Source organism: Taudactylus pleione, unplaced genomic scaffold (genome assembly GCF_031769625.1).
Source record: "Taudactylus pleione unplaced genomic scaffold, aTauple2 ptg000391l, whole genome shotgun sequence".
Classification (NCBI taxonomy): Eukaryota; Metazoa; Chordata; class Amphibia; order Anura; family Myobatrachidae; genus Taudactylus; species Taudactylus pleione.
The window spans coordinates 16,330,075-16,356,142 of record NW_028284792.1 but is presented as its reverse complement, the minus strand read 5'-3'; the positions used below and the strand labels follow the sequence as shown (position 1 = coordinate 16,356,142).

At 43.3% G+C, this 26,068-nt stretch overlaps 1 protein-coding gene across 1 annotated transcript in view; it reads right to left on the bottom strand.

Moving 5' to 3' along the window:
• Positions 1–26,068, bottom strand: part of TLCD3A (TLC domain containing 3A) — a 69,778-nt gene that overhangs the window by 14,066 nt on the left and 29,644 nt on the right. The window contains exon 2 of the mRNA XM_088445877.1: positions 19,082–19,165. Within this exon, the coding sequence (XP_088302003.1) occupies positions 19,082–19,165 (84 nt within the window). The remainder of the gene's footprint in view (positions 1–19,081; positions 19,166–26,068) is intronic.

Below are 26,068 nucleotides of genomic sequence, written 5' to 3'. Positions count from 1 at the left end.
TACTATGAACCTTGAACATTGGTTATTCTGGAGGTAACCACCTATGTGGAATAGAAGAGGATTCTATTCCACACAATTGTGCCTTTTTTTTAGGTGTATACAAACAGGTGCATTCAAATTTTGTTAGCTTCCTAGCAAAAGATTATTTAAGGCCGGTGCGGAGAAAACAGTGCATTTGTAGGTATTATTATATGAAACTCTGAGTTTAGGGAGGGGACGTTTTTCCTGTACCCAACAATAATAGTGGCGAAAAGTCCACTATGCCAGCTGCTTTCCACACAGATACCATATAAATTACAGATGTATATGTCTATTGATTCTGCTCACAAACTCACCATCAGTGGGGATAAAGAGCATTGTCTTGTTTTTGAGCCAAGGATTCAAGGGAGATTTCTCCTAATAAATAGTTTTTTATATCCATCCAGAACTTGATATTTGCGGGATATGCCAGCACACAATTTACTTAGGTATCATTGGAGCAGTGGAAGTCCTAAACCACTTATGACAAATACCCTGGTCAGGATTGCTTTTTTATTTTTATTACTATGTTCTAATTTATTGCCAGCTGTTTTATTTTTAAAGTGCTAATTAGACGGTGCTTGTTCTCCGATCCCCGCTCCTTCCAATGGGAAGGAGTTCCGGGAATCCGAAGAGGGATCCAAGCGGATCCCTCCGCCGCCTCCTCACTGTGAGGTTCTGGTTTTGTTGTGGACCCGGGGTGGTAATAGGAGCAAACACTGATACAGATTTAAAAATAAACGTGGAGCTTTTAATGAGTGGCTTAACAGACATGAATGTGGCAAAACAGAAAGTCCGGGTTTAGCACTAAAGTGCACTTGGGAACTTTAGTGATGCAAAGGAAAAAAAAATTCCAGGTAGTGATAATAGAAGGCAGTCCAGTATTCCAGGTTTTGTGAGGCTGAAGTGAATTGCAGGCTGAAGTGAATTGCAGGCTGAAGTGAATTGCAGGCTGTGAATTGCAGGCTGAAGTGAATTGGCAGGCTGAGGTGAATTGCAGGCTCAAGTGAATAATGTCCAGAGGAAATATAAGAGCAGCAGGGTGCAGGGTACAGCTGACACAGGTACTCAGGCAAGGGAGAGGCAATAGGAGGAGGCAGGGGATTCCAGCAGGGTGTGGAGCAGGTCAGGTAAAGCAGGCTTAGGCAGAGATCCAACAGGCAGGTGGACAAGCTCAGGAACTCTCTCTCAGCTTGCGCTGAGAAACACGTTGCACTGGCAATGCAAGGGAGCTCTGAACTCCCCTAAATACCCAGTGCTAAGCCGTGACAGGTCAGAGCGTGAGCATGTGACACGCCAGGATTGGCCGACTAGGTCACATGGCCGAAAGCAAGATGGCGGCACCCATGATGGAGCAGAACGGAAGCACCGCCAGGCCTACCCAGCACAGAGTGACAATATGCCCAAACAGGTCCACGCACAGCCAATGCTCCCCGCCAAGCATCAGCACCACCGCCAGACGCCCCCCGCCACAGCAACTCCCAGCGGCTTTGCGCATGCGTGACCCGAGGTCATGCATGCGATGCCGGGATGATGGGGAGCAGGTAAGTAACGCAGCTACTAATGTAGCTGCGATACTTTCCACGAGGACAACTGCTTTTCGGAGCAGTTGTCCCCTCACCGGAGCAATGATTAATTGCTCCGGTGTCAGGCTTCCCCCGCTGCAAGTTGGATACTAAAGTATCCCTCGCAGCGAGTTCTAAACTTCATCATCGGAGGCCATACGGCCTTCGATGAAGAATAGGCCCCTATGTTACTTGGTACTACAGTTGGCAAGACCTGTAATATGAGTAGGACCCTTGGGAAAATATTCTTTATATTACATTGTGCTAAATTTTGTTAAGCAAGGTTATGTAGTCAGCTTTATAAAGTCTATGAAATTTAATTATATTGACTGCTGGATATTTTAGTGAATCCATTTTTCATTGAAAATCAATTTTAATTTTTTTTTTATAGGTGATATGGAAGGTAGAAGAGGAGAGCTCCTGATTTACATTATATCCAGAAGCTTTGGAGAATTTTTTAAATAGGACAGGTAATGAGCTGAGGGGTTTGATAAGACTTAATAGGATGACATCTGCAAAGAGAGCTAATTTATACTGTGGATTTATAGTTATTCCCAAAATGTTTGAATGGGAACTGATTGTGTTAGCCAACAAAGCATGGTATCTATTGACTGCATTATTTCTTAATATTCTGCTTCATATCACATATGTATTGATTGAAAGCTGTTTTAAGTGAACTACCAAACAATGGATTCCTCATTCCTCTGATGAAACTGCTATTTTACACAGAGGAGAAATGTGTTAAAAGGTGATTTAGCCTGACACTGTACTTATTCCCTGACACAATAAAAAAAAAAAAAGTAAAGGACATGAAGGGCTACTGAGATCCAATACTATTGCAAGATTTCTGTTAGCCAAAGATTCAATTACCAGAGAAAATATCAGAGGGGAGATTAGGTGATTTTTTTAAATTAAATGATCTACAAAGTTTAATCCACGGCTATGTAACGTGTGATAGGTGTGACGAGAGCAGGGTGGCAGGCTTCTAAGAATAAAAGTTAAAACCGCTTGTCATCCCCTCTAGCCAATACTTATTTTGGTTGCATTATTATTATATACAGTATGCAAACTTTGGTCCTCATGTAATAGCCTAGGAGATACATGCATAGTTCAGTTCCAGCAAGTTAACCCATATTTGAAAAGTAAAACCAGGTTGGTTTTGCGGATTTGCCTTTTAAATTATTTAAATTATTGCTGCTATAAAATATGGGCTAACTCAAAGGAATCGAGTCCGTTCCTGCCAAGGCAATTACATAAGGCCTTTGCTCTCTAGTATGCATGACAAAAGCAGGTGACATCGAGCTTGGTCCCTTAGCGGCAGGCGAGTGGGGACATCGAGGCTCAGCAGCAGGATCAGTGCTCTAGGAGAGGGTGATCACAGATATAATTGTATGTTTGGTGGGATAAACCCCCTGTCTTGTTCCTTGAACAAAATAATTGTGTATGAGGTTGACTTCATGAACATCTTACCAGCTGGCATAGTAAAAGAGCTAAACATAAATCTGGCGTACCACAATGGTGACAGACATATATGGGAGGTTTATTATGTGTGAATTACCACAAACTCAGCTACCTACATACACTTATCCAGGTTCAGTTTTCTTTATTTTTAACATGTTAAAATTACGTATAGGTTCAGGATCTTTTTTTTTTCCCAGAAACCCATTATCCAGAGAGTTCAGAAAAAAAACATGTTTTAATTATTTATTTTATTACCGTGGAATGTGTATGGGAAGTGTTTTATATCAATAAAAATATACCATGTAACCTGATTTTCACCATTCCTGAGTGTGAGCAGAATTCATATCCTCTTGCAGAAGCGGAGTGGCCGTGCTTCTAGGAATAATTCCTCCCTGCTCATTTATTTTATTTCCGCAAAATGAAGTCTTCTTCTTCCACTGCTCGACTAAACAAGGTATACTTGTGGTACGCAGCAGCTCTTGATAAATAACATCCCACGTTGGGTGCTGCCCTTGAATCCATCCCCTACATCACAGTACTGCATAAACATATGATTCAATTTGACATTTTTACAACATTTTAATAACGTATCTAGAATTGCTGGATGACACAATAACATATACATGCATGCTGGAACCTGTACTATTTCAGGTAAGAGTGTTAGCACGCAGAGTGATGTAGATAATCACTACACAACACCCGTCAGGAATGCAGTTTGAATGCTTGGAAATATGGCAGCAGAAAGTCATTAGTGAGCTTCATATAATGGCAGAGGAACTGTAGAGTAGGGAATTGAAGCTCATACATAAGCTAATTATTTCCATAATACATATTGCAATGTATATTTTACTACCGTAATCCTTCTAAATATAGGAAGCCATTATGTAATCATTTCTAAGGCAATTTATATTTCATTCTACACATCATATTTCAAAACAATTGAGCTTGTTGCAGGAGCACAACTTGAAACTGAAATGCAATGGCTGTATATGGCAATACGACACAGCACATGAAGCACGGGAACTAGGACTCAAATGTTATATTGCCATGAAGTCTTTCAGTAGCTGCGAAAAAAAGACAAAATAGACTTTGGGCCTGATTCATAGTTGGACGCAGTGCCGATGTTGGACACAAGCGGACAAGGTTTTCATTCTGCGCATGTATCCAAGTCGCACAGGCGTGTTGCTGTCAGCGACTGCGACTGTTTATGTAGTTGCATTAATTTTGGCTGCCATGTTCACACAGACATTCTGTGCCTTCATAGGACTGGTGCACTGTTCGATGGTACGAGCAATGTGCGACTTATGGTGTGTCTTAATAAGCAAAGTGGCGGTTAGCACTGCAGCTGGTAGGTTCTCTCTGCATGAATCCTATAGGCTGCAGCATTAGCATAAAGGCATAGTCATGCTGTGTAAAAAGTTGCAGTTGCGTCTGCATTAGCGTCCACCTCTTCACCAGTCCCATTTGTGTCCTGAATTCTAGATCCTTATTCCTGCACAAACTAATGGGATGAACGGTGGTTTTGGAGAATTCCAACCAGAAAAAGTCTAGCCATAGGCATTATGACTGAGGGTGGAACTTCATGGGGCAGGTGCCATGTAGTAAGGTGCTGTCTTTTAATGCTGCATCAACATGTCTTCAGCTCTCTGCTGAGTATTCAGAAAGCCATATCAAGGTGACAGTACACTGTGGTGGAGTGACCATACTAGAGTATTAAAACAAAATACTGAATATACTGTAATCAAACTATGACTTTTTTTCCTAATGCAATATATCATGTTCAGTTCATCTTTTGCGGATGTTTTTATTAAGTGATATTTGTCATCCCTCTAGCCATTGTTGGCAGTTCCATCTATGATGCATTTTTCCTATAAGGACAAGGCAGTAAAACCTCACCACTAACAAATGCCAATCTGCGGGTCTCAAAAGTATTATGCCATGCATGAAAGTGTTTTTCTGTTTGGACTGGGTGGGTTTGGGTGGAATGGAGGTGGACATTTGGTCATAATTACACATGCATATATGTTGGGAGATATCAGGTATGCAGACGAGAGTAGTCCCATTTACTTTTACTTTTGGTCATAGTTTCATTCAATGTATTATGGTGTGAATCCATTGAGAGTATGAATGGAACTATATTAGGTATACAGGCTGTAATTAATTAATATGCAAATTTAAAATCTCAATGGTTTTAAAACAAAGGCATGCAAATTGTCATATGGATCATTGGTTCACTTAAATAGCAGTCAAAAGATTAGTAGAAATGCAAGCGAGATGGTGGGTCAGTAAAAACTAACTATTAAGGCGTTATTGTACTTCAATGGCTACCAAACTTTTCCGAATCACGGCACCCAGGTTTATCAGCATTTTTTCTATGGGCCTAAATTTTCTTATTGAGAAATTCAGCAAAAATGAAATGGAGTAAATTGTGCTTATAATTCACCCTTAGGTAGTGAGTGGCAGGGCTGCACTTCTTTTTGTCCACATATATACCCAGAGATAGAGGTATGGCAGCTCCTTGCAGGACTGGAGGTGCAGCTGCTTCCTGTGGGTTTAGCAGGGGGTGCTGGTGGGTGAGATGGAGTCTGGGGCCGGAGGTGTGGTGAAGGTGGCTGCTGTCTGCACTCCTGGTAAGATCGAGGAGCCTGGAGGTAGAGGGCTCCTGGTGGCCTCAGGAGGAAGCGCCAGCGGGTGAGGCGTGCTGGTGCACACTGATAAGGTGGAGAAGGAGAGGGCATCGCTCTGCGCTACTGACTGTGGTGTTGGCGAATGTTCGCTCCTTGGCCAATAAGATGGATGAACTGCTGGTGCTCCTTGGCAGGGCAAGTGGGTGCATTTTGGGATCTGCTGTTCTGTGCTTCACAGAGACCTGGCTCAGAGAGTAGGGGGGTCATTCAGACCCAGTCGTTAGCGCCGATGCGCTCGGACCGGGTCGATGGCCCCCCACAGAGCATGCGCACGATGGCGCCGGTGCCATCGTGCGCATGCGTGAGACCCGCTACGACCGACAGCGCCGGTCGTAGCGGGTCTCGATCCAAAGGGGGCGAGCTGTCGATGTTGATTGACAGCTCACCCCATTTGGAAGGCGGGCCGGGGGGTGGCAGCCCAAACGGAGGCGTTCCCATGGGAACGCCTACCGTTTGGGGGCGGCCCCGCTGACATCACTAGTGATGTCAGTTGAGAGCTTCCGGCTCTGACAGAGCCAGAAGCTCTCCGGGGCTTACGACAAGGGAGACCCTACCTTAGAATCTCGTCGTAAGCCCCGATGGTCGCGATGGTCTCTGACCATCGCGTCCATCACCGGAGCGGTCGTTAGAGCTGTGGGTGTTAACCCACAGCCTAACGACCGCAACAGAGGCGGGCGGTCAGGATACAAGTGGCCGCCCAGTTTCTGAGCGACCGCTTGCATCCTCCGACCACCTCTGAATGAGGCCCTATGTCCCTGACGAGTTGCTGCATCTGCTGGGTTTTTGCCTGCATAGAGGGGACCGTGTTATGGAGCTGTCAGGGAAAACTAGGGGAGGGGGGATTTGCTTTTATATTAATGAAGGATGGTGCATGGATGTTACAGTAGGTCATGCAGTCCTCATTTGGAGATTCTTTATTAATTGTAAGCCATTTTATTCACAACGGGAGTTTGCCTCATTTATTTTGGATTTGAAGCACTACAACATCTGGCTGCTACTATAACCAGGGCCATCTCTTCCATTGGGCTTGTTGTGCAGTTGCCCAAGGGCCCGAAGCTTGTAGGGGCCCGCCAACCCGCCTCCCTGCAGCCGCGGCCAGTTTGTACATTTGTGATATTTTTGTAAGCCGGCCGCCGGTGCACTGTGTTCTGATCTAACCTCCCCCACACCATCCCCCCCCACGGTGACGAGTACTCACCACAGTCCCAGTTTCACTTCATCCGCTGGCTTCAGACCAGTCAGACAGAGTCTCTCTGCATGTGTGGAACGTCTGATGGGCATGCTGGAGGTTTTAATTTTATTGACCATTTAAATTTTTTTCCGTGAATGGGTGGGTCCCAGTGCATTGTTTTGCCCAGGGCCCACACTGCTGTTAAGACAACTCTGACTATAACTGATATGGAGCAAGTACATCCAGACTCCCTGCTTACTGTTTTGGGAGATTTCAATAAAGCAAATCTCAGTCGGGAATTACCAAGTTATAGGCACCGCATTAAGTGTCCGACCAGGGATGCAAATACATTTGATCACTGTTATATCATCTTAAATGATCCATATCGTTCTATCTCTCGTGCTGCTTTGGGTCTTTCGGAACATTGTTTGGCTCAATTATTACCGACTTATAAGCAGTAATTGAGATCTCTCAAGCCTGTGATTAAGACTGTGAGGAGATGGACTAAGGAGGCTAAGGGCCGTATTCAATTAAGTGTGAAAAGTCGCGTTTGGTGAAAAGAGTTCATGGGAGCAAACTTTTTGCACATAAGTGCGTATTGCGCTAATTCCCAAAATGTTCGCATGTGCGAAAACTACATTGACAGAAACCGGCAAAAAGTTTTCACCATCTCAGAGTAGGTGAAAAAATTAGCAAAATCCCTATTTTTGTCTAAAAATGTGGGGACTTGGTTCAGAACCCTTTGGACATCCCCCATAATGACTAATTAGGCAAAGATAATATTTAAATTAGCTTAATTCCCCCTAATAATGACATGTCATTTTTGGGGTGAATATGTAAAAATTAGTTTAAAGTACTGGGTCATATATTATGGGGACTGTATGGATGGGACGGGTGTTTTTAGGATTGCAGCAGGTGTATTTTAAAATTTGTTTGAAACTGCACTTTATAGACACAAATATTTACTAGCACCCATTTTAATATACCCCCAATTTAACTTCAGCAATTATTTTCTCCAAAAGTATTGCTTTTTATAATTTTTCAACACTTATACAAACATGCATATAACAGTCATTTGACACAATTTAAGAACCCAAACTAATTTTATTAGGGCTATTAATAAATTTCTATATTGATTCTCTATGTCACACTTTTTATGGGGTACAGACGGATTTCAGGTCCAGATGGTGTGTCGCCATTTAGCCTGAAGATCTGTGCTGAACAGTTGGCCCCCATTTTTACAAAGATCTTTAATAGATATTTGGAATTATGTGTAGTTCCTTCCAGAGGCGTTGTAAGAGAGGAGGGGGCCCGTGTGCAGCCTCAGTGTGATTCCCCTCTTCTCTCTAGCGATGCAGCCGGTCTCCGGGAAAATGGCGCCCGCGCAGTTTTCCCGGGGACATCAGTACTGCACATGCGCGAGACACTGGAAAAATGGCAGCCGCAATTTTCCTTGTGATTTTTGCTGCTCTGCAGCACTGGCCCGGCACTGCAGAGCAGCAGTCTGAAAACTACGGACGGGTAGGTATAATGACTAAATGGGTGCAGGCACCCCTGGACCCAGAGGCCCGTGTGCACCACACACCCTGCACCCATTATAGATACGACCCTGATCCCTTCTTGTTTTAAATGTTCAACAATTATTCAGGTGCATAAGAAATCCTCCATTGCTGGTTTAAATGATTACAGACTGGTTGCTTTGACGTCTGTGGCCATGAAAATGTTTGAACAATTGGTGTAGACCCACCTGAAGAACACTGCAGGCCCCCTTTTGGACCCCATGCAGTTTGCTTTCCAAGCAAATAAATCGGTGGATTATGCAGTCAATCTGGGGATGCATTATATCCTACAACATCTTGACTTGCCAGGTACATATGCACGAGTCCTGCTTGTGGACTTCAGCTCGGCATTCAACACAATTGTTCCAGTAATACTTTTTCATAAACTTATAAGTTTTGGGGTCCCAGTTCCTACTTGTTACTGTATTGTTGAGGAGTTTTACATCCAGTGGCCGGACAATTAGTACAGATGCTCCTCAAGGATGTGTTCTTTCCCCTTTGCTTTTTTCTTTAAACACAAATGACTGCACCTCTAGTGATCCATCTGTGAAACTCCTGAAATTTGCAGTACTACAATCATTGGCCTCATCAAGGGTGGTGAGAAGTCCGCTTATAGAAGGGAGGTTGAACAGTTGACCCTGTGGTGTAGTCAGAATAATTGGAGTTAAATCCATTAAAAATGGTAGAGGTGATAGTGGACTTTATGAGGCATCCACCGGTGGTGTCACCCATTACTATCAACAGCAATGTGGTGTCTGTGGTGGATACCTTAGATTTTTGGGTTCTGTGATTTCTCGGGACTTGAAGTGGAGTCCAACATAGATGCCATCATGAAGAAGGCCCAGCAGAGATTGTAGTTCTTAGGGCAAGTTTAGAAAGTTTAATTTGCCACAGTAGTTGCTGAGTCTTTTTTATTTTGCAACAATTCAGTCTATACATCGATCATTGTGAGATAACGATCAATTACGAAACAGGATAGGGATAGACTACAAATGGTGGTAAGGGCTGCTGAAAGAATTATTGGCGCTGACCTTCCCCCTCTTCGGGGAAATATATTTGTCCAGAGTTAGTAAGCAGGCAAGTAATATTGTTGTAGATAGAACACATCCTGGTTATGATCTATTGCAATTGCTTCCTTATGGTAATATTGTAGATCACAGTGTGTAACAACTTCAAAATACTTGAATATATTTTTTCCCTCAGCCCGTTATTTTGCTAAATAAATTAGATGGGATTGGGGGATGGATAGTATGCAGTAGGATGCTGTAACTTTTTTACATTTTAGAAAGTAGCTAGTAGTTTTGATTACTTGCTGATAGTCTATTATAAGGTGGCTTGCCAGTATTATTGTATTGTGGGGTTTATGAAAGTTCATGGGAAGAGTGGTTAACCGGAATTAATCCTTGTATATGTTTGTATACTTGGCCAAAAAACAGATATAAGTAGAATCTGATTGGTTGCTATGGGCAACATCTCCATTTCTAAAAACCTGCACTTTAGTAAATATAACCCAAAACCTCTATTAAAACACTAAAAATCTCTTTTATGACAAGACATAAGCAACAGTATGGCAAATTGACAGGGCCAAAATTAGATTAATCTCTGATCTACTTGCACACAAGGGGGTACATTTACTATAGTGAGAGTTTTTAGAAGTGGAGATGTTGCCCATAGCAACCAATCAGATTCTACTTAACATATAAATAGCACCTTCTAGAAGATAATAGCTATAATCTGATTGGTTACTATGGGCAATATCTCCACTTCTAAAAACTCTCACTTTAGTAAATTTACACAAAGGAGTCCAGAATATACACACACACTACATTATTGGATTTTTATCCCATGAGGTGCATGCAGAGTCTTCACAAGTACTCCTCTCTTCGGGAGTGAATAATTATATTTTCTTATGCTATTTTTACTTAGTCATGACGATATAGGTCAAAGAGAGAACCAGAAAAGCCACATGATACTTTTTGGTACATTAATATATGGCAGTAAACAGACACATTTTCAGGTTTCCAAAGCTTCAGTTTCACCTGGAATATATTTATCATTTCCTTATCTGCACATTTACTTTTTTTATTTGTGTGCTTTGTTTTTTGTTGAATACTACAATAACTAAAATATTACTGTAGCTTCGATTTACAGGGGAAAAGTTAGGATAAATTAGTAGCAAAGCTTCACCTATACCTGAAACAGCATGTTTCTGTGGAATATAGGACCTCATTTAGAGTCTCTCGCTAGCGCTGTGCGTTCGCAAGCGGCCCGATGGTTTGCGTACGTGCATGCGCACGCTTCATTCTGCGCATGCGCAAACTACCCTGTGCGATCGCAGGCCGCTCGCTCACCCAGCAAAGACAGCCCAGTGAAATGAGTGACAGGAGAGGCCATTTGTGGGTGGTAACAGGGGCAGGACGCTAATAACGGGGGAGTGGAGGTGAGAACGCAGGCGTGCCTGAGTGTTTCAATGCCGTTTTAGAGGCATGCATAATTAACACGCAGCGTCATAGTACACGTGACATGCCTGTTTTTTACACTGAAGTCCTTGCAGTGCTTGCGGTAGGATAAGGCAACCACAAGCGCTGCGATCGCTTCCGATTGTCCTCGATGTACCAATGTTTTAATACACTTCCTGGAGATGACGTGCGCTAGTGGGCGGCTCTGCCTGTGTGATTCGGCGTACGCTGGCCGCTCGATAAACATGGTGGGTGTGCTTATGCCTTGGCGAGCGATCGCTTCCCGTGGCGTCACTTTGACAAATTTGCATATGCTGGGGGCGAGCAATCGCATCTAGCGAGAGACTCTGAATGAGGTCTATAATCTGATTCTCATACTTCTGTTATCTGAGTATGACACTGATCAGCATGTCAGAGGAATTCTTTAATGCATAGATACAATGGACCAGATTAGAAGGTGGACATAGTGTCGATGTTTGTGTAGTTAAGCGATTTTTTGCTACTTCGCATGCGCAAAAAGTCCTAGAAACCCTTATTGTGCATGCGTACAACAGAGTGTATGCAGAGGCCGCTGTTACGAACAGAGGGCCTGATTCAGAGCCGGACGCTATTTGCGGACGCTCGTTCAGAAAAAGGGGCTGGCTATTTAAATTGAGCGCTCGCTCTTTGCGGTCTGTTGATGCCTCTAGGTCTGAGCGAGCGAACGAAACATGCGCTCGCTATTTTGTAAAGACGCCCCTTGGCCGCTCGCATCATACGTCATCTCCACTATTTATTAGATTAATCGAGTACATCGAAAGGCGTATGAACTGCTCACTATTCTTGTGGTAGCATTTTCCTACCGCAATCATGCGAGCAGTTCAGGCTAAAAGACTACCAAGTGACGTGGTCGATGACGCTGCTTTATTAATTATGCACACCCTTAAAACGCCCGTTTTGACCGTTTGGCACGCCTGCGTTCGGATCTCCACTCCCCGTTTTCAAGCACCTTCCCCTGTTACCACCCACAAACGCCTCATCCTGTCACTCAAATTAGCAAGCATTTGCTATTTTGCGAGCACACGATTTCCGACCGCACTGACTGGTTGGCGCATGCGCATTACAACCCATACGCATGCGCAGATGTGCGAACATCGCTCGGAGCGAACGAGCGGCCGCTTACGAGCGGCTCTGAATCAGGCCCAGAGGCCCTGATTCAGAGCCAGACGCTCTGACAGAGCGCTCGCTCTGAATCAGGGCCGTCCTTCTTCATTTTTAGAGCGGCCTCCTGGCCGCTCGTATAGCTGTGGGTGACCACCCACAGCTATACCGAGCGGCCAGGAAGATGATCGCGATGGTCAAGACCATCGCGACCATCGGGCTTGCGACGAGACCCTTGTGGTAGGGTCTCGTTGCCGCAAGCCCTGGAGTGCTTTTGGCTCTATCAGAGCCGAAGGCACTCCCACTGACATCACTTGTGATGTCAGTGGGGCCGGCCCCAGATGGTAGGCGTTCCCATGGGAACGCCTCCGTCTGGGCAGGCACGCCCACCAAGGGGGGCGTGCTGTCACTCAACATCGACAGCACGCCCCCTTTGGTGCGAGACCTGGAGCGACGGTTTGCCCGTCGCTATCCGGGTCTCGCGCATGCTCACGACGGAGCCGCCTCCGTCGTGCGCATGCGCACTGGGCCAACATCGACCCGCTTGCGAGCGCTCAGTGCTCGTGAGTGGGTCTGAATCAGGCCAAGAGTCGCTTGTAATAGAGCTGGCGGTAGACAGCCATGGGCATTCCTGGGAGGTGTCAGGGAGATGGCCTGAACTGAAAATAAAAAAGGGCATCTCATGGGCGTATTATAGGAGTGAACAGGGTGTGTCAGCGACCATACTCAAACGCAGCTCAAGAGGCCATGTTTAGAGCAAGTTCGGAAGGAGACACTGCGCCAGCTACTAGGTGTTGTAAATGTTTATGGGCACTGCAATGTTGCGCCAATGTTGGAGGACTTCAGTTTTGCGGCGTGCAATCTCCAGTGCTGGTACTTACACAATGGAAAGGCTGAGACTGGCATTTGCATTTCCATGTTACTGATCAGGGACAGACTATCTCAGACTACACCATGTGATTGCAGCTCTCATACCTAGTTCATTTCTTTAGTTTGAAAGATATGTGAGCAGTGTATATGTAGTCACTTTCAATGGAATGATTTGTCTGTTCTTAAGTCATTTAGTAGTACGTTTACATGTACATACTGTATAATGAACTGTTGCTTCATTACAATAATATTTCCATTAAAAGTCAATTTTAATATAAAGTGCAACGAAATATGCTGGCGCTATATAAATAATGGTTAATAAATACATAAATTGATATTTACAGATATTATTACTCTGGAGTCCTATCATAAAATACCAGCACCTGGCATTGCCAATTTGTACAGGTAATACCCTTTATACAGTATATTTTTTACTTAATCCTATACCCAAAGTAGGGCTGCTGCAGGGTATACAACAAAACAGACGTAAATTACATTGGAGGGGGGAAGTGCACGCAAAAAGTTTTCTGCAGAGCTGTACACATGTCAAGGTACGTAATGCAGGAATATGCACACAGTTTATGGTATGTCATCACCTGTTTATACTTGCACCTGGCCTGTAGTAGACACAAAAGATACACCTCTTAAAAGGCATATATAGTATGCACATAACTGCTGGACTGCATTTGCGCAAGCATGCCCCTTTCAATCCCAATTCTGCCTTTTCAGTCATAGGAGTATATTTACTAAGCAGTGTTAGGAGACAGAGTGAAAAGTGATAAGGTGCCAGCCAATCAGCTCCCAACTGCCATCTCACAGGCTGTGTTTGGAAAATGACAGTTGGGAGCTGATTGGCTGGCACCTTATCACTTTTCACTCTGTCTCTTATCACTGCTTAGTAAATAGACCCCATAATGTTTAATATGTGCACAAGGAGTGCATTTCTGCAGAGGCGCATATTCTGAACATGCACAGTGCGAAATTCTGACTTGACAGTATTAACGTCAGTCTAACATTGTTTGTTGTTTCAGTGGAAAAATAAAGGTAACTATTAATGTAAAAATTGTGGTTGATCCTTCAAAAACAACTGTTCTCAGAAAATTGCTGCATTATTTAGTATCTGGCCCATTTGACTTCACAGAGATATTTGTGTACACCCTCTATTTTCGGTCACAAAAGTAGTCCCCATAGCTGTGAAATTGGCCAATTTACTAAGCTTGGAAATGCATAGTTTTTCCTCGCACCACCAGGTAGCTAGCCGCAAATCTATGGTGACGTAGGAACTGCGTCCTAACACACTGAGACTGACACTCCTCTGACATAGCCCTGCCACAAATCGGTCCACGGGATGCAACTACCAAACTTTTGATACTGGGTAAGACCGATGCATCCATGAAAGCACACATGGATGGGAGTGTCACGTCTAGTGAGCGCCCAGGAGGGCGAGACCTGGGGGTATCTGCTGCAGCGCCCAACCTGCTTGCGGGTGTCCCACATGAAGAACAGTGCCCTATTAGTCTCTGCACCTTTAGAAAACAGTGTCATACCAGAAATCAGACAAATGAACCCCGCACATTCCACTGCCAATATAACACTCACACAACTACTGACAGGAATATTCTATTTCAAAAAGTGTGGAAATTTTCTTACTTCTTACCAGAGAGGCGGATTATATATGCCACAAGTATTCCTACTCTAAACAGCTATCAGCTCTAAGAGCCCTTGCATATCTCTCTACATGGAGCTTATAGGATATACTGTATTGTGGCTGAGTTTTTACATGCATGTGCATTGGCTGAGTCTAACAGCAGGGATGTGCAGTCAGGGTAGGTGTCATACTCCTGAGATTTGATATAAAAATTATTAGAATAATACAAAGAAGTTATTTATAACTTATAAACATCTTCTTTGTTTATTGTAATAATTTTTATAGTTAACACTCACAGCTTTGTGGAGCTCCCTGGGACTGCAGGGAGACGAGAGATGAGGCAACAACAGCTCAGCCTTGCTTCTGTATACTCAGACACTGCTTGCATAGGTGGGGGTGGGGCCACACCACAGGTAGTGAGCCACACAGAAAGAGATCTAATTGAGGCATGCCTCTGAGAATGGGGGGCATGTCTTGAGCACTGACACCTTGGATGTATCATGTGATCGGGAAGTGCACTGCAGTGTTTAGAGATCAGAGCTCAGCAGCAAGAGAAGACACAGGGATGCAGGTAGGAGAATCAATGGACACTGCAGCTTAATGTAGTGAGGGGAGAGTTACAGTGAGTAGGGGGTGAGACGGGCTCCCAGCACTCAGGGCCTCATTCAGAGGCGGTCGTAGGATGCAAGTGGTCGTTCTGAAACAGGGCGGCCGCTTGCAACCTGAAAGGCCGCCTCCATGTCGGTCGTTAGGCTGTGGGTTAACACAGCTCTAACGACCGACAAGGGTGATGGTTGGGGCTTACGACAAGACCCTAAGGTAGGGTCTCGTCAACCTTAAGCCCCAGGGAGCTTCCTGCTCTGATCGAGCAGGAAGCTCCCCACTGACATGACTGATGATGTCAGTGGGGCCGCCCCCAAACGGCAAGTGTTCCGACAGGAACTCCTCCGTTTGGTCAGGCACGCCCCCGGCCCGCCCAGCAAACGGGGCGAGCTGTCACTCAACATCGACAGCTCGCCCCGTCTACGAAGAGACCCCTAACGACGGATCACCCGTCGTTAGCCGGGTCTCGTGCATGCGCACGACGGAGCCGGCTCCTTCGTGCGCATGCGCTGTGGGGCAACATCGAGTCGGTGAGCTCCTCAGACCCATCTCCATGTGTGCCTCTCCAACCATTGACCTCACCGCATGTCACTGACAGTATACATTTACTGTAGATTGGATTTTACATCATATAATATGTTTTTATCTCTGGCACAATAAATGGGAATACTTATGCTTTCTTATACCGATTTCCTCTATAAATAAATAGTTGATTAGCATTTTAGATGGATTTTAGTGCTGCCTATTTCTTAGGCTTATGCACATTATCTTATAAAGATCTAACACTACTATATTGTTTGCAATCTGCTTTGAATCTACCATTGTATATAATTAACAGTTCATACTGTATTATTGGTGAATTTATGACATGGTCTCATTGCGCTGAGGATATAGTTGCATCGTTTTGTTTGTAGCTGATATGGCTTAGTAGTTTAATGTCTAATTGGATGGGTAATCCCTTATGTACAAAAAGACCTAAACGTGTCCAAGCATGTTCAGAATGTCATCTGGAATTACCCATGCGTAGACTAGTCCAATTATCTAGAACTAGAATACAAAATCTAACCGTGTGTTACTTCGTAAGGTGATACAAAGGTGATGTGAGAGAATATCTCGGGAACATGTTCACCAGTAGCATGTACAACCTACACATATTTAGTCTTATTATATATATATATATATATATATATATATATATATATATTGTGGCAGTATCACCAGAGATGGTGTTGGTGAGCAGCAGATTCTGTGTGGGATTGGAGAGATCCTCCCACACAGGGTTGAAATACTGAGTGGTGATACACCTGCCGGGTGGAGAGAGCTCAGGTGTGAGCTAATGAGAAGGCCGAGCAGTCAGGCCGGTAGAGACAGTCTAGTTGGGACTGTAACTGCCAGAGAGCCCAGTAAAGCTGAGCGAGCCATTGGGGGCCAGGAGGCCGGTGTCTAGACCTTGCGGGAGGCAAGGGGGGACTACAAAACTCTCTGACCGTGGGACATTGAAGCAGTAAAGCTGCGGGCTGAGAAAGCCAGGGCCTATATCTGTGTGATACAGGGAAGGCCACCAGGATTGTGTTTGTGTAGCTGTGGCAGCCAAGCCAGGCTGGGACTTTGTTGGCAGACTAGCTGCGTCACACTAGAGAGGGCTCAAGAAGTGAGCTAGATGCCCTAAACAGGGGCTAGGTTGTTTTGTTATTTTCTATTTGTTATTTTCTGTATCCTGAATTCACAAGCTGGAAGTAAAAGCATCGTTTGTTTACTTGAAAACCGTGTGTGGACCCTCAATAAGCACCTAAATACTGCACCCATCCACCCACTGCCGAGCTAAATACCCCAAGTCATCACAATATATATATATATATATATATATATACATATATATATATATACACACACACACATACACACACACCACACAGTACATATACACACACCGAAGTGCCAAAATTCATAGGATAGATGCCTAGAATCGTGTAGGACCCCATCCAGCCTGGTGAAGTGCAGCACCTCGATGTGGCAGCAATTCCACAAGTGGATGAAAGAACACTGGAGAGACCCATGCCGTCTGTATAGCTTCCCACAGCTCCCTGATATTTGGGTGCGAATCCCATAAATGCTTGATTAGGTTAATGTCAGGCAAACGTGGTGACCACACCATTCATCGAAACACTCCAGAATGCTCCTCAAAACAGTTCTGGACAACTTGGGACCAATGACACAGTGCATCATGCTGGTGGAACATTCCATCGTTGTGGTGGTACATGAAGTCCATTAAGGGCTGCAAATTGTCATCAAGCAATGCAACATAACAGTTATCGGTAAAACACATGTTCAAGGGGACCCATCTCATGCCACGTGAACACACCCCACACCATTATGGAACCACCACCAGCCATGTGTCTTGTTGACAACTGGGGTCTGCACAACACCAGAACCAAACCATCACCAAACCATCAGCTCGAAACAACTGGAACCGTGACTTGTCGGCCCATGCAACATGTTGCCAGTCCTCCAGGGTCCAATTAGGGACAAGCCCAAGTGAGGCACTGTGTCTCCTGTTGTTGTGTTAATAGGGGAACTCTGGTGGGTCTTCTGCTCCCAAATCTCATGGAAGCTAAAAAACGCTACAGTGACCTGCTGGATATGCATCTGCTACCCCCTGCATTGAATGTGGATGTGATTTGAGTCAGTGTCACTTGTTTGTTATCACAGACAATTCAGGCCAGACGCTGATGGTCATGGACTTTAAGCAACACTGCACTGTCCACAATGCGCGGTAATGCCTTCCATGAGGTATTCTCGGTACACAGGACACCGTAGACTGAGGAATGTTGAATGTCTGCACAACTTCGGAAATAGAATGTCCCATTCATCGGGCACCCACTATCATGCACCATTCGAACTCCAATAATTCACGCTGCCTTGCCATGGGCAGCCTAGGTGGTTTTCAAACTTACTCACGAGATGTCAGATTACAAATGATGCAGGTCTGGGCATTTCCAAGACATGACAGTACAGTGGCACCATCTACCATTACCTTTACATACTGTTATCCCATGACTTTTGGCACTGCAGTATATTATACACTAGCTGAAGTACCCGGCGGTGCCCGGGTTTAAATCTTCAAGTTATTAAGTTTTATTATGTGATGTTGTCCAAATCGATCCAGTGAAAGGCCCAGAACAGGCTCCCTGAGTCACAGTTCTTCCTGGTGCACTCCGCCGTGAGGTCCGACCGGGACCCCAACCACTCCATTAGGCATCCCAGACCAATTGTCACCCTTCTGTGAAGTTTTCATCCAATCTATTCAGTGGAAGGTCCAGAACAGGCTCCCCGGGTCAAAGTTCTGCCTAGTGTAAACCAACGGGTGGTACGACCGGGCCTCTAACCCCACTAAAACCTAGCTAGGATCCCACCGGGCCACCTCACAATGATGTCATCCCAATCGGTGCAGCGGTGTATCTTCAAGTTATTACGTTTTATTATGTGATATCATCCAAATCCATCCAGTGGAAGGCCCAGAACAGGCTCTCAGGGTCAAAGTTTTGCCAGGCTCACTCTGCCGTGAGGTCCGACCGGGACCCCAGCCACTCCATTAGGCATCCCAGACAAATTGCCACCCTCTGTGAAGTTTCATCCAAATCCATCCAGTGGAAAGTCCAGAACAGGCTCCCCGTGTCCAAACAGGCTCCCTGGGATAAAGTCAGCGTGTGCATCATTGTGTCTGTGCCCTCCCCCACCCCCACCTGCAACTCCCAATTGCCTTGGACGCCTATGCCCAGGGCCAGCCCTGGTTTCCATGCCATATAAATAAAATGGGTCTCAAAGGTTAAAATTATACAATCATCTGTAAAATTGATTATTAACAGGACATATATTGAGCATTCAAAATGATCGTCTCACCTGTCAGATTTCACATCTTTGCAGGAAGTTATAACAATAAGCCCAGACACGGTAGCAAGAACTCCCTGAACAGAAGAGACTATCCTGAAATATAGAAAACAGTAATTGAAGTAAAATGAGCTTACATTTCATGTTTACTTTCCACTTCTGCATTATGACTAACAGTAATGCTTATGTGATGTATATATGGAATAATGTACCCCCTACTGTAAATTACCGTCACTAAAGAGCTCATATAAAGGTCACGGCTCTCTGAGATAACTTCTAATATTCATAATAATTTACAGTAGGAAACAGGTTAGCCCATAAAATATACAAGTTTCCCAAATGAACACTGAAATGTATACAGATAATATTTACAGGATATAATGATCCTCCTCTGTGAAATGAAAAGATGTTAGAAGTCAAGGAGCTATTGTGTGATCAAATAAAGGCACATTATTATTTCAGATAATATACACACTTACGTTTTTTTTAAATAAAACAAGCTGATATTCATATGTTTGCCTTAAATTATATACATTCTTTTATGGAACACTTTAAAAATTAGTTTGGCAAGTGGTATCACCTCCTGTAAAAACTGCTTTATTAAGTAGTTTAACATATATTACTGAGCTAAGCCAGAATGTTATATATGCCCACTGAGCATAGTAAATATGGAGATCTGCTGTGAAATGCAGGTGGTGCACCCTTTTAAAGTGGACTTGTCACCAGGGAATAGGATTATTTTTTTGAAAGATCACTATTTCTTATAAATAAAACAAGTTTTATAATGAGACTGCAAAATGCCTAATCATATCATATTTGTGATGCCCCACCCTTCCTCTTTGTGAGCTCTCTTGACAAATAGGAGTGTATATGTACAGGAGGGAAGCACAGGAGTCTTAGGGCGTGATTCTGAGTTGTACGCAAACCATCGGGTTTGCGTACAGCTCCGATGGTTCCTGGTCGGCGCATGTGCTAATCAGTGTCTGTGACGACGGTAGTCATGCTGCAGTCATTTGAGGGAGTGGGAGGCCAGTGACAGCCAGCATCCCAGAAAACGACAACCAGCACCCCAGAAAAGAGATGCGTGCCGAGGCCAGTGTCTGCCTCTTCCGATGTAGCTTCACTGGCTCCAACTCTGTGAACCTGAAATGGTCACACAAGTGATCAGATGGCTGTGGCATTAGCATATTATTGCACAGTAGCTGTGTAATAATATGCAGCTCTGAATCAGGGCCTAAGCGCTACTCTCTTGCATACTAATGTGTTTATTCTCTATAAGAGCAGGGTAGCCTGGAGACTTATTTATTAACAGTTATTTATATAGTGCACACATATTATGCAGAGAATATCTCAGTCATTCATATCAGCCCCTGCCAGAGTTGCACTTATGCTGGGTACACAATAAACGATATGTACCCAACACAATCTCATACACACTTGCCAATGCCGGGAGTGCTGCATTCGGTAGCATGGCCCCCGCTGACGATACCGCCCGTGGGACCTGCATGCACGGGAGCGCACATCATCAACATAGCTGGTACAAACTAGCCGATGTGGACGATATGTCGTTCAATCCGCCAGAATGTATCACATTCTGGATGTTAGTAAATTTGGCAGCACCATGGGTTTCTAGGGGGGATTCGGCTGCCAGTGGGAATATAGGTATCACAGTAGGTATCCTTCATAAATCCGGGGAAAACTTAATATTTGCGGTTAATCCCCGTTTTCAGGGATATAGCTGCAAATATAGATTGATAAATGGGCCCCTATATATATATAGTGCAGATAACATACTGCTGAACACCTACATGATCTCTCTATTTTATGGTTGACATGAATGGGTTTTATTCTTCTACATTTTTTTACTATTAACATAGGATACAGTCAGACGCAGCACTTTGTAAGCTTGATTAGGCCTGAAAAATCCTACAATCTATTTTCTGTTGCCTGGGACAGATACAAGGTTATTTGTTCAAGTTTAGAAGGAGCCAATATTTGATCCAAGACTAAAATACGTCTATTGTTGTCATTGTTATACAGTCAGTGTACTTAATCACTGAGCTAGTCATTCTCCTTTATTACAAAGTCATGTTCTGTGTGTATTTTATATCTTATTTGTCAGACCCATATATTTTCCTTACTTTTTAATCACAACAAAATAATACATCTGTAAGTTTCACAAAAGTCCTCCAGGTGGGATGCAGTTAAGAAACTCCAAGACAAGGACTTGCAGTTAAGAAACATTTGACCTTACAATGACTGCAGATATTTGTACTGCACTTGAATGAAGCGATAAAAATTCCAAGTGCAAATAATCCTTTTAACTCCTTGAAATGAAACAGAACATAACCTCTTTAAAATAATATGTGCACACTAACCAGAGAGACATCTACAAAGAAATATCTTGATCATTTTCATATACTAAATTGGAACTAAGAACCTGTTTCAGCTGCCGACGCTAATGTGATGGCAGCTGCGATTTCACACAGAATGTAGCTGCAAAAATATACTAATGCCTGCCTAAGCTCAGCCGGCACAAAGACGTCCACTGCCACTGCGGCCTTCTCATATCCGTCCAATGTCGCACTCCTGCTTAAGCATCAGTACCATTGACGCACACCAAGAAGCCACGCAGCATGTATGGCAAGTCTGACCAGCAGCAAACACTGCAGATCTCCTCACACACAGAGAGCTCTCATGCTGCAAATGCAATCGCTATGGCTAATTTATGCACGCCCATGAAACGGCATTTAAACGGTCAGACATGCCTCCGTTTATCTGATTAGCCCCCCGTTACTTCCCCCAAATGCTGCAAATGCAATCGCTATGGCTAATTTATGCACGCCCATGAAACGGCATTTAAACGGTCAGACATGCCTCCGTTTATCTGATTAGCCCCCCGTTACTTCCCCCAAATGCTGACTACATGACACTCACTTTGCGTATGGATCCTCTGTGCTTACGTAATTGCAAAGCAATCGCGACACGTGCGCAGTGCGAATTACACGCATGCGCAATGGCAAATAATCATTTGATCTGCATAAATATCGCTATTGCATCCGCTGCTGAATCAGACCCTAAATCCCCAAAATTTAAACAATAAAATAAAGTAGCAGCCTAGGAGAGCTACCAGAACTCTCCTCACTCCATCCAGGAATGATGGGGAAAATATTTCTACTACGGTACATTGTACATTTAAAATATTTTTTTAAAGGAATATAGATATATATATATATATGTATATACACACACGCACACACATAAATACATATATACATTAGTTACAAATAGAGCACCAATCCCGCACCAGCCATCTATTATGTAACTTATAGTTTACAGTTTCGTTTGTCCTCTCTCCAATTAGCTGTTACTCAGTTCATCTGTATCTACAGATTAAATATGAAGCTTGCTGAGGTGCTACCGACTACTTAAACATTATAGAAATCACATATACAAAGAAGTAAGTAGTTTTAATGGGTGCACTGGCACCCATGTTGGTAATTTAACATTTTTAATAGGTATGCATTAAAATATCTCACTGTATTAAATTTGTTAAGATGGTGAAATATAAAAAGATAGAATTGTGCAACAGAGATAACTACTAATATATAGTCAGGTGACATTGACAGAATTTTCATATTTTGGCCTCTATTCACCACCATAATGGCTTTGAAATTAAACAAACAAGATGTGCTTTAACTGCAGACTTTCAGATTTAATTTGAGGGTAATTACATCCAAATCAGGTGAACGGTGTAGGAATTACAACAGTTTCTATATGTGCCTCACACTTTTTAAGAGGCCAAAACTAATGGGACAAACTACACAATCCTACATCTAACTTTCACTTTTTAATACTTTCTTGCAAATCCTTTACAGGCAATTACAGCCTGAAGTCTGGAACGCATAGACATCACCAGACGCTGGGTTTCATCCCTGGTGATGCTCTGCCAGGCCTCTACTGCAAATGTCTTCAGTTCCTGCTTGTTCTTGGGGCATTTTCCCTTCAGTTTTATCTTCATCAAGTGAAATGCATGCTCAATCGGATTCAGGTCAGGGGATTGACTTGGCCATTGCATAACACTCCACTTTTTAGCCTTAAACAACTCTTTGGTTGCTTTTGCAGTATGCTTCGGGTCATTGTCCATCTGCACTGTGAAGCGCCATCCAATGAGTTCTGAAGCATTTGACAGAATATGAGCATATAATATTGCCCGAAACACTTCAGAATTAATTCTGCTGCTTTTGTCAGCAGTCACATCATCAATAAATACAAGAGAACCAGTTCCATTGGCAGGCATACATGCCCACGCCATGACACTACCACCACCATTCTTCACTGATAAGGTGGTATGTTTTGGATCATGAGCAGTTCCTTTCCTTCTCCATACTCTTCTCTTCCCATCACTCTGGTACAAGTTGATCTTTGTCTCATCTGTCCATAGGATGTTGTTCCAGAACTGTAATGGCTTTTTTAGATGTTGTTTTGCAAACTCTAATCTGGTCTTCCTGTTTTTGTGGCTCACCAATGGTTTACATCTTGTGGTGATCCCTCTATATTCACTCTTGTGAAGTCTTCTCTTGATTGTGGACTTTGACACATATACACCTACCTCCTGGAGAGTGTTCTTGATTTGGCCAACTGTTGTGAAGGGGTTTTTCTTCACCAGGGAAATAATTCTTCGGTCATCCATCACAGTTGTTTTCCATGGTCTTCCGGGTCTTTTGGTGTTGCTGAGCTCTTCGGTGCGTTCTTTCTTTTTAAGAATGTTACAAACAGTTGATTTGGCCACACCTAATGTTTTTGCTATCTCTCTGATGGGTTGTTTTGATTTTTCAGCCTAATGATGGCTTGCTTCACTGATAGTGGCAGCTCTTTGGATCTCATATTGAGAGTCGACAGCAACTGATTCCAAATGCAAATGTCACACCTAGAATCAACTCCAGACCTTTTACCTGCTTAATTAATAATGAAATAACGAGGGAATAGCCCACACCTGTCCATGAAATAGTTTTTGAGTTGATAGTCCCATTACTTTTGGCCCCTTAAAAAGTGAGAGGCACATATAGAAACCGTTGTAATTCCTACGCCGTTCACATGATTTGGATGTAATTGACCCTCAAATTAAATCTGAAAGTGTGCAGTTAAAGCACATCTTGTTTGTTTCATTTCAAAGCCATTGTGGTGGTGAATAGAGGCCAAAATATGAAAATTCTGTCAATGTCCCAATATTTATGCACCTGACTGTATATCACATGTAGTGGAGACCCATTAATACTAGGTGTGTTGACCAACTATATACTAACATAATATACCTGTGTGGGATTAAACATTATAGCTAAGAGACTCAGAACTACAACATATATTTGTGTATACTACTCCCTAGATTGTAAGCTCCTAGGAGCAGGGTCCTCCTCCCCACTGTCTCACAGCCTTCTTCTCTAGCACTTCTATGACAGCCTTCACCTTCCCAGCTGTATTGTGTATGGAGAATTGTGTTGCTAATTGTTACTTGTGCTCTGTTTATAAGTTGGTTACTGTATTGTAATGTTCTGTGTACCCTTTACTGTATGTACGGTGCTGCGGACCTGTTGTGGCGCCCTATAAATAAAATGTAATAATAATAATACTGCATAGCTAAAATATTTACTATAAGCATTGCATGGCAATACATAAGGATAAGACATCTAAGCATAGGAAGAGAAGACACTATCAGTTTGGAATACGGACTATACACAATATTAGTTACTGTATTGTTTGATATAATTTGCTACTTCCTTCTAGGAGCTGATGAAGGCATTTAGCCTTAAGAAATAATTATTTGCAACATAAATAACAGAATAAACTATAATAAGTAATGAACCACTGTTACTAAACACTGATCATATTGAAAGAATGACAAACTGACAACGGTTTTGTTTTGCATATTTTATTGTACATGTTAATTTTCGTCTCTTTTGCACAATTCTTTTTATATTTCACCATCTTAACAAATTTAATACAGTGAGATAATTTAATGGGTACCTATTAAAAATATAACATTTTAATTTACCAACGTAGGTCCCAGTGCACCCATTAAAACTACTTACTTTTCTTATTTGTATATACATATATACATCTACAGATATATAAGATATATATATATATATATATATATATATATATTCATATACATACTCCCATGGGCTTGATGACATGAATTACATAGAATGGAGTAATTATGGTCTCACTCCCCATTTTACAATGCAACAAAGCACAGCTTCATATGACCAGGAGTGTGGCCACAATGATGGCACCAAGCGCCTGCACCTCCCTCCTGGAGATTGGGATAAACACGCTTAGTTGTGTGGATAGGCCAAAGGGAAGGGCTCTGAATTGGAATTCTTGTGTCTGTATTGAATATATGAGATATTCATATGCCTCCCAGATTGGGACATGTAGACATAAATACTTTTCTGCATTCCATTTACTACTGACCTAATTTCAAATTGAACCAGAAAGAGGTTGGAATGAAATCTCAACCCTCTCTGATTCAGAATGACCTCAGTAAGACATCAGAGGAAAGCAAAGTCTGGATTTCTACACTCAAGGTTTGACACTGACCTGTCTGTGAACAGGTCTATTGTGAAAAAACATTGTGGGGGAGACCGGGCAAGGTCTATGACATATCTTCTTCGTATGATTCATCCTTGATACAAGAATCTGTTGTTGAACAGATCCAGCTGTCCCTGAAGTACAGCCGACATGCTCCACAAGCTCTCCAAGGCGGATGACATGTCCATTATGTGGATTGTTTGTCTACTGGCATGGAGTTGTTCAGGACTGTTTTCCTTTCTGCTGAGTTCCTTATGATGAACTGGACTTTCCTTGAGTTCTGTCCTGATTCTTGAGTTCTGTCCTGCTCTTCACTGCAGCTGTGATTAAAGTATGGGGGACCCCTGAGAGAGGGGGCCAAGGGTATCATGTACCCCCTCTAAATCTGGCACTATGGCTGCAGGT